This window comes from Budorcas taxicolor, chromosome 5, assembly GCF_023091745.1.
Source record: "Budorcas taxicolor isolate Tak-1 chromosome 5, Takin1.1, whole genome shotgun sequence".
In the NCBI taxonomy this organism is placed as follows: domain Eukaryota; kingdom Metazoa; phylum Chordata; class Mammalia; order Artiodactyla; family Bovidae; genus Budorcas; species Budorcas taxicolor.
In genome coordinates, this window is record NC_068914.1 from 39,445,872 (window position 1) to 39,457,951 (window position 12,080).

Genomic DNA, 12,080 nt, shown 5'->3' on the forward strand with positions numbered 1-12,080 from the left:
TTCATTTGACTGTGAGTTCTGACCATCTTCCTGACCCAAGGTGGCGTATTCACAATTCCAGGAAACTAGGCCGACAAGCCACATGTTAGCCCCTTTATTTCCCTAAAGTAACTTCCCCATTTAAATGTGTTTCTATGTCCAACCTCCAGAGAAACTGCCTCAGGAAGCAGAGTTTACCATCCTTTGGGTCACTGTGGGGGGACCCAGGTGACCATGGTGGCTGCCTCGTGGAAGACCTCTGCGTTTGAGGTTCTGTGTAAGTGCATGCCAGGCCCCACATGAAAGCTGAATGGACGTCTTTGCTCTTCCAGCCCTCGAAGCCCCTAGAAAGTGACGAGGACTCTCCTCTGGTGACTCTGTCCTTCGCACTCTGCATCCTGGGGAGGAGAGCTCTGGGCACCGCAGCTCACAACATGGCCCTCAGGTACCCGGGGAGACAGCTGGTACAGACATCAGTTGGCATTTTATGTGCTGGACAGACTTTTGTCCATCATTTTCTTTAAAGTTGGACTGCCTCTACTTCTTCCAGAGCGTTCTCTCTCTAATAAATCATGTTGGACCTGTGAGAAGACTTTTTGATCATGGTGATCTTTTGGGGTATTAAATGTGGATGTGGTATTAATAAGGACCAGTCAAAACCCTGGAATTCTAAGCATAGGGCCTTCTATGTTACAAGAGTCTTTGCAAATTTGGGGGGGAGATTAAATGAAATCATGCATATGTCAACTGAAAAATCAGTCACAACTTGAAAGTAGCGAATGTTTTATTTGGTGGGAATGTTTAGGACACTGGGCCCAGGGGACGGCATCTCAGTAGCCCTGAGAAGCTCTCTGAGGAGGCAGAAGAGGGAGTCAGGCTATATACAAGTTGGCAACAAAGGGGGCTGGTAGCCTGCACATCAAACATTATTGTTAAGTAAGGAAAACCAGATATCAGATTAAGGAATTTAGTGTTCTTCTATGTACGGAAAGATGCAAGAGTCTGGGATTATTAGAGTCATTTCTTTCATATGCATCTCAGCTGTCTGGGGCCAGCATCCTGCATTTTATAGAGGTATTTTACAGAGGTATTCTTCTCTTGCTTGAATTCCCTTAGGGCTCACCAGCTCACACTTGGGTGCAGGCGTGCTAAATCGCTTCAGTCGTGTTTGACTCTTTGTGAGCCCACCAGGCTCCTCTGTCCATGGGATTCTCCAGGCAAGAATACTAGAGTGGGGTGCCATGCTGTCCTCCTGAAGGAGGGAATCTTCCCAACCCAAGAATCAAACCTGTGTCTCTTATGTCTCCTGCATTGGCAGGGGAATTCTTTACCACCAGCCCCGCGAGGGCTGTAACTGCTGATGACTGTGACTTTCTCAAGTTCCTCCTTTAGGAAGTGGTGCTGCTCGTCAGCATGGCTCAGAAATTCATATCTGGAGGCTGGAACTGTGGATAGCTATGACATTTCTTGCACGCCAGTATAGCAGGAGATATTTCATTTCATACGTATGAAGTGCCTATGATATTCAGCAGAATTAATGTTCAAAAAAATGTTAGTTCTCCTCCCCTGTTTTTTTTTTTTTTTCCCCCAAAAAAGGAAATGGTTACTTCTGTGCTTTAGTCCAGAGCCTACACTGCCCTGACTCTATGGGGCTTTGATGACTGGATGTTGCTTCTCCCGATTTTTCACTCTCTTTCTGCTGGATCTTGCCCCATTGTATGTTAGTAGCCCAGGTTTCTCTTCTTAAACAACAAAACTATTTTGAGTTTAATTTTCAATTCTCTCCTGGCCTGTTGACCCTCCTTCACCTTCTACCCCTCAGGTCTTGCCTTCACAAACAAGCCCTTGAACTTGAATCACAAATGAAGTTGTACTCATTGCCCCCCCCAACCCCACCCCCTCCATTTCCTTCTCCAGGGAAACAGCGCCTGTGAATTTCATTAGTCGCCTTCTCATCACCCAAGTCAGTGGCCATTTCATAGACTGCCCGTTTGGTATTTAGCACTGTGGGCCAGATGTTCTGGATTCTGCCTGTCCATTAAAGGCATCTTGATTGGTGCACATTAGTCTCCCAAGGGTCTTGTAAATATCCTGATGCCTGAGCCCTACCAAAGGGCAGAGTCATCATGTCAAGACCCCTGCAGGTGGACCACGCAACAGGACCTTTTATGGTCCCTTGGGTGCATCAGCGTGCAGCCAAAGCTGAGAATCATGCAGATCCAGGGAGCTTAAAAAGAAAGCGCTCTTCTGTGTAATGGTTTCTCCTTTACTTGGGCTTTCTTCAAGATTTCTGAGTTGTATTGCTGAACCTGTGTTCTGCAAAGGGGTCCTTTTGATACTCTACTTGAGTGCGTTTGGGGGTTATTAGGTACGACAAGCTTCTTAAGGGCAAAATCCACTTATGTGCTTGTTTAACAATCCTCACAAGGAGGGGCCATTGTATAAACAGTTCTGAGGGGACTTCGGAATGCCCTTCCCGCAGCGGGTAGCTGAGTCATCCCCAGTGGTGAGCCATGGGCAGATGTCATCCCAGACGTGTGTGCAGTGGTAAGGGGTGAAGTGGTGTGGCTGGCAGGCCCTCACCCTTCTCTGGAGAGGAAAAGGTGAGAACTGCGGCAGGTAGGATTCACGACAACTAGTCTTTCAGCACCCACACCTCAGAATTTTACGATTTCTTCATAGGGGAGAAGTGCTCACTGATTATTGTGTTGGCCTGTTCTAGAAAATACTCTGGGGGAGAACTGGCCTGCTTCTACCCCCTCTCTTCCCTCCTACCTGACCCAGCCTCATACTGTGTGCTGCGCTAAGTTGCTTCCATCATATCCAGCGCTATGAACTGTACCCCAAGAGAGCCTCTGTCCGTGGGATTCTCCAGGCAAGAACACTGGGGTGGGTTGCTATGCCCTCCTCCAGGGGATCTTCCTGACCCAGGGATCAAACTCACATCTCTTATGTATCCTGCATTGGCAGGTGGGTTCTTTACCACTAGCGCCACCTGGGAAGCCTCATACTAGATGCAGGCAATTCCCTTTGTGGTCATCTGGGACTGAATTCAAAGACTGAGAGTCTAGCAGAAGGCACCTTTGTGAGCTGTGTAAAACAACCTACTATAAATATTGTAAATAGGAAGTACTCTTCGAGAAGGGCTTCAGAAGATTCAAGGCTCTATATCACAAAATGAATCTTCATACATTTATAGCACCCAAGCATCTTTTTTTGGATCGATGGAAAGTTTTTTTTTTTTTTTAATGAATTAAAAATTTTCTTTAAATGCATTAATCTCAAAAAAAAATTTTCTTTACAAGTTGCAAATAAAATGCTTCAGCGATTTCCCTTTTTCCATTCCCATCCAACATATTTTCAGACTTCTTCGATCTTGTTTGTGTGGCTTGTTCCAATATTTCTGATCCAGGTGTTTCTTGCTCGGTCTGGTTTATTTATTTTTTCCTTGATTGAGCACCATGCCTAGCAGCTGCTTTGTCAACCTTGTTTTGATGGAATTTTTCTTTGTTTCAAAAAGCTTCTCATACTCCATGTCAGCTCTGCTTGTTCCAAACACAGTGATGAGATAAGTCTGGGAGTAATACTCATGGTATTCTAGGGAAAGATTTGATTATCTGAGGCTGATTCACTCCACTGAGCGGTCCCGTACTGTAATAAAATCGTACAATGCATTTTCATTTCGGTCCTTGATGTACTAAAGATATATGTTAGACGCTGCCCTGGGCTGGGGGTTGGAGTGTAAGTCCACGAGGTTCTGATGTATGTGGAGGTATTGTGGGGGGCGGGGAGGGGCACAGAGTGAGGGGGGGCTTGGAGCAGGGTCCCCACCTCCACTCCAACCAAACAGCTGTGCTCTGCTTTTCCCTGAGCTAGAGTTCATTCAGGAAATGGTTTTGCTTGTGAAAAGTGGTTTCAGAGCTCAAAAAAATTTTTTAAACATAAATTTCTATGGATATAGTCAAACTGCTTTCCAAAACTGCCCCAATTTCTATCCTCACCATGAATATTTTGCCATAACTTGACTAACACTGAATAGTTAATCTTTTTTAATTTGTCTAGCCTAATGGGTAAAAAAAAAAGTCATCTCATTCTTATCTGAATTTGCATGTCCATAATTAATAGAGAAGGTAAGACTCTTTTTAAAGATTTACTGGTCATTTTTTTTTCTGTGAAGTGCCTGCCCATGTGTACATTTTATCCACTTCTGTGAGGTTGTTACTGTTGTTCAGTTGCCAAATCGTGTCTGACTCTGTGACCCCCATGGACTGAAGCATGCCAGGTTTGCCTGTCCCTCACCATCTGCCAAAGTTTGCCCAAGTCATGTCCATTGAATAGGTGATGCCATCCAACCATCTCATCCTATGTTGCCCTCTTCTCCTGCCTTCAAATCTTCCCCAGCGTCAGGGCCTTTTCCAATGAGTCAGCTCTTTGCATCAGATGGCCAAAGAATTGGAGCTTCAGCTTCAGCATCCATCCTTTCAACAAGTATTCAAGGTTGATTTTCTTTAAAATTGGCTGGTTTCTTTAAAATTGATCTCTGAGCTGTCCAAGGGACTCTCAAGAGTCTTCTCCAGCACCACAGTTCAAAAGCATCAATTCTTTGGCGCTCAGCCTCCATTATGGTCCAACTCTCTCATCTGTTCACGACTACTGGAAAATCCACAGCCTTGCCTGTATGGACCTTTGTCGGCAAAGTGATGTCTTTGCTTTTTAACACCCTGTCTAGCTTTGTCATAGCTTTCCTGCCAAGGAGCAATCGTCTTCTAATTTCACAGCTGCAGTCACTATCTGCAGTGATTTTAGAGCCCAAGAAGAGGAAATCAGTCACTACTTCCACCTTTTCCCTTTCTATTTGTCAGAAGTCATGGGACCGGATGCCACAATCTTAGTTTTTATAATATTGAGTTTTAAGCTGGCTTTTTCACTCTCCTCTTTCACCCTCATCAAGACACTCTTTAATTTCCATGAGGTACTTACTGGTTTTTAGAAGCTATTCTCATATCAAGATATTAATATGTGTTAAATGCTTTCTGTCAAGGTGCTCTTGTCTTTATGGTGGGGCTGCTGTGCCTCATTTTCTCCTCAGGTGACATTTATTTTATTTTAAAATATTTATTTATGTATTTATTTAGCTGTGCTGGGTCTTAGTTGTGGCATGCAGGATCTAGTTTCATAACCAGGGATCAAACCCAGGCCCCTGCATGGGGAGTGTGGAGTCTTAACCACTGGACCACCAGGGACATCCCTTCTCAGGTGAAATTAGACCTCACATTTTATAAAAACCTCAGCTGGAATTTTGATTTAGATTGTATTAAATTTACAGATTAGCCTAAGAAGTAAATGGACATTAGTCAATAATATACTGTCTCTGGAATCATTCAGTTTTTTAAGTTTCTCTCAGTAGCAGTTTATAATTTTATGGAGATTTGTAATACTTGAAAGATTTGATCCTAGATATTTTATAGTTTTATTGTGACCATGAATAGACTCTTTTTGTCCCTATCACATTTTCTAATGGCTATTGCTGGTTTACAGGAAAGTTATTTCTTTTTTCATATTGGTCTCATTCCGGGCACCTCTTACTGAACTCTCTTATAAGCCTATTGTTTCAGTGGCACTTTCCTGATGGTCCAGTGGTTAAGACGTCACCTTAAAATTCAGAGGGTGCAGATTCCATCCCTGGTTGGAGAACTAAGATCCCACATACTGCACAGCCAAAAGACCAGAACATGAAACAGAAGCAGTATTGTAATAAATTCAATAAAAACTTTAAAAATGAACCACATTTAAAAAATCTTTAAACAATGTTATTTCTATTAATCCTATTTGATTTTCCGCTGGAAAGACATATCTGCAAATAATGACAGTTTTGCCTTTTCTTTTCCGATAAACATAACTCAATTCTTGTTACACTGGCTGTGACCTCCAAGTGGAGGTGGGCATCTGTGTTAGTTTCCAATTGCTACTGTAACAACTTACCACACATTAGGTGGCTTACAACAACATAAACTAGTGATCTTACAGTTCTGGAGGTTGAAAGTGCAAAACAGGTGTCACTAGGCTAAAACCCAGGTGTCAGCAGAGCTTCGTGCCTTCTGGAGGCTCTGCGGGAAGAATCCGTCCCCTGCTCAACAGGCTGCCTACATCCTTACCACCCCGTCCTCCATCTTCCCAGCCATCTGTGTAGCATCTTCCAGTCTCTCTCTCCAGCAAACTCTGTCTTACCTACTTCTCCCTTTTACATATGAGGGTCCTTATGATTACACTGGGTCCTCCCAGATAATCCAGGAAAATCTCCCCCTTTAAATTAAAGTGCTCAATTTAATCACATCTGGAAAATTCTTTGTGCCCTGTAAGATAACATATCCACAGGTTCCAGAGAGTAGGACATGGACATGTTTGATGGGCCATTGTTCTGTTCAGCACAGCATCCTCACATTAATCCAGACATTCATGGGCATAAATGTCAAATTTTAGCATAAAAAAAATAAGCTTGTTTCAGGCTTCTAATAGACAATTTTTATCAGGTTAGGAATTTCTGTCTCTTCCTTGATTGCTAAGGCTTTTTATCAGGAAAGGATGATGAATTCTTTGAAAATTTGAGGGCTTACATTCAGATGAAATTATCCTTCTTAAATCTATTAGATGGGCGAAAAAGTTTATTCAGATTTAAGTACCAAGACACATTTTTCATTTTCACCAAGAGCTTTATTAAACAATATATTCACTAACTGAGCATACTTTTTAGCCAAACTAATATTAATGTAATTGGTAATATTAACTAATTTCTTCATTAAAACATCCTTATAATTCTGAGATAAGCTCTGTTTGGTCATGATGCATTATTTTTATGCAATGATGAATTTGCTTTGCTAATATTTCATTCAGTATAGCTTTATTATATATTCAAAGTAGGAGTGTCTCATGATCTGTGTGTGTGTGTGCACATACTTTATCCCCATAAAATTTTAACTCAAGAGTAGACTCTTAAGTGTACTGTCTGAGACCAAACAAACAATACCATCCTCACATATTTAATGTTAAGGAGTAAAAGGTGATTTTTGAACACTGATTCCCCAGGTAAGTCCTACACAGCAGCCTAGCAGCAGTCACAAGCTCTGCTCATTTGATGGGCTTCTGGGGGACATATTTTAACTTCACAACAGTGACATAGCTTTGACAGGCTATCCTCAAGGAATAAAAGCATGTGCATGCCAAGTTAGAGAGAAAGAGTAAGTTGAGAATCAGCTTAAACCGAATGCAAGTAAGCAAAGGACTACAAGTATATAAAATGTCTTCAAGTAAAATATCCATATGTTAGGGAAGTAGAATGAGTTAATAAGGATGTGACAAGCAAAAGCTGATAACGGTTTTAATTTGGAGTTTGGGGCCTTTCTCCTTTGTAGAACTGTGTCTCCTACTGAATAAAAGCATACATATATAAAGGCATATTTTAGGAGGAAGTCAAAATAGTTTCACTGACCCCAGGGGCTAAAAGACAGCTTGGTGACTGCCTTCCAGTAAATTAGAGGGGATGAGTAGATCCTAGTTGATGTCTGTTTATAGAGATAAAAGTGAGAAGGTAGCTGCACTTTACACCAGCATCATGTTTGCTCGAAGAAGAAATTTTACTGGCTCTAAGAATACATAGGCTTCTAAGAGGATAGAGGGCAGGAGGAGGAGGGGGCAACAGAGGATGTGATGGTTGGATGGCATCATCGACTCAGTGGATATGAGTTTAAGCTAACTCCAGGAAGCAGTGAAGGACAGGGAGACCTGGTGTGCTGCAGTCCATGGGGTCACCAAGAGTCAGGCATGGCTGAGCAACTGAACAACAACAGAGAGGATAGAACAGGTCAAGATAAATGTGAGCTTGAAAAATGACAGGGAAATAATGATGTCTGTGCTAGAGGCTGAGAGCCCTGAAAGATGACCTTGTGGCAAGAGGTCAGTGTCACAGTCTGAGGTCACATCAACCATACCCCCACCCCTCCCACCCAGAGTGGACTGAGGAAAGCAGTGTTATTCAGGAATCCTATACATCATCTCAGTTTCCCTTCTCCATCTTCTACTGGATATGAGTCCCCACGTTAGGGCCAGATGTCATATTGGATCATCCTGCAGACAAGACTGAGGTTTGTCTGACAGACTGGGGTTCAGTTCAGTTCAGTCACTTAGTCATGTCCAACTCTGTTACCCTATGGATTGCACTACCCCAGGCTTCCCTGTCCATCACCAACTCAACTCAGAGTGTACTCAAACTCATATCCATTGAGTCAGTGATGCCATCCAGCCATCTCATCCTCTGTCGTCCCCTTCTCCTCCCGCCTTCAAACTTTCCTTGCATCAGGGTCTTTTCAATGTGTCAGTTCTTCGCATCAGGTGGCCAAAGTATTGCAGTTTCAGCTTCAGCATCAGAGCTTCCAATGAATATTCAGGACTGATTTCCCTTAGGATGGACTGGTTGGATATCTTTGCTGTCCAAGGGACTCTCAAGAGGCTTTTCCAACACTACAGTTCAAAAGCATCGATTCATCAGGCATTCAGCTTTCTTTATAGTCCAACTCTCACATCCATACATGACAACTGGAAAAACCATAGCTTTGACTAGACGGACTTTTGTTGGCAAACTAATATCTCCGCTTTTGAATATGCTGTCTAGGTTGGTCATAACTTTTCTTCCAAGGAACAAGTGTCTTTTAATTTCATAGCAGTAGTCACCATCTGCAGTGATTTTGGAGCTCAAAAAAATAAAGTCTGTCACTGTTTCCATTGTTTCTCCATCTATTTGCCATGAAGTCATGGGACCAGATGCCATGATCTTAGTTTTCTGAATGTTGAACTTTAAGCCAACTTTTTCACTCTCCTCTTTCACTTTCATCAAGAAGCTCTTTAGTTCTTCTTTACTTTCTGCCATAAGGGTGGTGTCATCTGCATATCTGAGGTTATTGATATTTCTCCTGGCAGTCTTGATTCCAGCTTGTGCTTCATCCAGTCCAGCATTTCTCATGATGTACTCTGCATATAAGTTAAATAAGCAGGGTGACAGTATACATCCTTGACATACTCATTTCCCAAAATGGAACCAGTCTGTTCCATTTTCAGTTCTGACTGTTGCTTCTTGACCTGCATACAGATTTCTCAGGGGGCAGGTCAGGTGCTCTTGTATTCCCACCTTTTTAAGAATTTTCCACAGTTAGTGGTGATCCGCACAATCAAAGGCTTTGGCATAGTCAACGAAACAAAAGTAGATGTTTTTTCAGGAACTCTCTTGCTTTTTTGATGATCCAGTGGATGTTGGCAATTTGATCTCTGGTTCCTCTGCCTTTTCTAAATCCAGCTTGAACATCTGGAAGTTCATGGTTCATGTATTGCTGAAGCCTGGCTTGGAGAATTTTGAGCATTACTTTGCTAGTGTTGAGATGAGTGCAGTTGTGTGATAGTTTGAGTATTCTTTGGCATTGCTCTTAGGGATTAGAATGAAAAATGACCTTTCCCAGTCCTGTGGCCACTGCTGAGTTTTCCCAATTTGCTGGCATATTGGGTGTGGCACTTTCACAGCATCATCTTTCAGGATTTGAAACAGCTCAACTGGAATTCCATCACCTCCACTAGCTTTGTTCGTAGTGATGCTTTCCAAGGCCCACTTGACTTCACATTCCAGGATGTCTGGCTCTAGGTGAGTGATCACATCATCGTGATTATCTATGTCATGAAGATCTTTTTTGTACAGTTCTTCTGTGTATTCTTGCCACCTCGTCTTAATATCTTCTGCTTCTGGTAGGTCCATACTATTTCTGTCCTTTATTGTGCCCATCTTTGCATAAAGTGTTCCCTAGGTATCTCTAATCTTCTTGAAGAGATCTCAGTCTTTACCATTTTATTGTTTTCTTCTATTTCTTTGCATTGATTTCTGAGGAAGGCTTTCTTATCGCTCCTTGCTATTCTTTGGAACTCTGCATTCAAATGGGTATATCTTTCCTTTTCTCCTTTGCTTTTCACTTCTCTTCTTTTCACAGCTATTTGTAAGGCCTCCTCAGGCAACCATTTTGCCTTTTTGCATTTCTTTTTCTTGGGGATGGTCTGATCACTGCCTCCAGTACAATGTCACGAACCTCCGTCTATAGTTCTTCAGGCACTCTATCAGATCTAATCCCTTGAACCTATTTGTCACTTCTGCTATATAATTGTAAGGGATTTGATTTAGGTCATACCTGAACAGTCTAGTGGTTTCCCCTACTTTCTTCAATTTAAGTCTGAATTTGGCAACAAGGAGTTCATGCTCAGAGCCACAGTCAGCTCCCAGTCCTGTTTTTGCTGACTGTATAGAGCTTCTCCATCTTGGGCTGACAAGAATATAATCAATCTGACTTTGGTATTGAGCACCTGTTGATGTCCATTTGTAGTCTTCTCTTGTGTTGTTGGAAAAGGGTGTTTGCTATGACCAGTCCATTCTTTTGGAAAAACTCTATTAGCCTTTGCCCTGATTCATTTCGTACTCCAAGGCCAAATATGCCTGTTACTCCAGGTGTTTCTTGACTTCCTACTTTTGTATTTCAGTCCACTATAATGAAAAGGACATCTTTTTTGGGTGTTAGTTCTAGAAGGTCTTGTAGGTTTTCATAGAACTGTTCAACTTCAGCTTCTTCAGCATTGCTGGTCAGGGGATAGACTTGGATTACCGTGATATTGAATGGTTTGCCCTGGAAACGTACAGAGATCATTCTGGCATTTTTGAGATTATGTCCAAGTACTGCATTTTGGACTTTTTTGTTGACTATGATGGCTACTCCATTTCTTCTAAGGGGTTCTTGCCCACAGTAGTAGATATAATTATCTGAGTTAAATTCACCCATTCCAGTTCATTTAGTTCGCTGATTCCTAAAATGTCAAGGTTCACTCTTGCCATCTGCTGTTTGACCACTTCCAATTTGCCTTGATTCATGGACCTGACATTCCACGTTCCTGTGCAGTATTGTTCTTTACAGCGTCGGACTTTGCTTCCATCACCAGTCACATCCACAACTGGGTGTTGCTTTTGCTTTGGCTCCGTCTCTTCATTCTTTCTGGAGTTGTTTCTCCACTGATCTCCAGTAGCATATTGGGCACCTACCGACCTGGGGAGTTCATCTTTCAGTGTCCTATCTTTTTGCCTTTTCATACTGTTCATGGGGTTCTCAAGGCAGGAATACTGAAGTGGTTTGCCATTCCCTTCTCCAGTTTTGTCAGAACTCTCCACCATGACCCGTCTGTCTTGGGTGGCCCTACATGGCATGGCTCATAGTTTCACTGAGTTAGACAAGGCTGTGATCCATGTGGCCAGATTGGTTAGTTTTCTGTGATTGTGGTTTTCAGTCTGTCTGCCCTCTGATGGAGAAGGATAAGAGGCATATGGAAGCTTCCTGATGGGAGAGACTGACTGAGGGGGAAACTGGGTCTTGTTCTAATGGGTAGGGCCATGCTCAGTAAATCTTTAGTCCAGTTTTCTGTTGATGGGTGGGGCTGTGTTCCCTCCCCGTTATTTGACCTGGGACCAAACTATGGTGGAGGTAATGAAGATAGTGGTGACCTCCTTCAAAAGGTCCCATGCACACACTGCTACACTCAGTGCCCCCAACCCTGCAGCAGGCCACCGCCGACCCACGCCTCTGCCAGACACTCCTGGACACTAACGGGCAAGTCGAGGTCAGTCTCTTGTGGGGTCACTGCTCCTGGGTCCTGGTGTGCACAAGGATTTGTTTGTGCCCTCCAAGAGTCTGTTTCCTCAGTCCTGTGTGAGTTCTGGTGGCTCTATGGTGGGGTTAATGGCGACCTCCTCCAAGTTGGAAGCTCAAAAATCAGCATCAAGATTTTACATTCAGGAGAGCCCGAGAGTTGTGGGAAACCAAGATTCACCTCTTGTTTGTGCTTGTGCACACACTCACTTGCTCTGTGTCCCAGCACAGAGAGAACACCTGGATCATCCAAGAAGATTCACTGATTAATTTCAGGACATATGCTGAGTGGAAGGGATCTGGTGGGACTTTCTCAGGGGACAGAAGTGTTGGCCTGTGCCTTTTCCCCCTCTGCTTCCACATTGCTCACCAGGTGCTGGCTGA

The 12,080-nt window shown here is 43.0% G+C and overlaps 1 protein-coding gene across 1 annotated transcript in view; it reads left to right on the forward strand.

The window, feature by feature from the left end:
• PCNX2 (pecanex 2) overlaps window positions 1-12,080 on the forward strand; it is a 304,964-nt gene that overhangs the window by 262,613 nt on the left and 30,271 nt on the right. Inside the window, exon 28 of the mRNA XM_052640516.1 lies at window positions 312-424. Within this exon, the coding sequence (XP_052496476.1) occupies window positions 312-424 (113 nt within the window). The remainder of the gene's footprint in view (window positions 1-311; window positions 425-12,080) is intronic.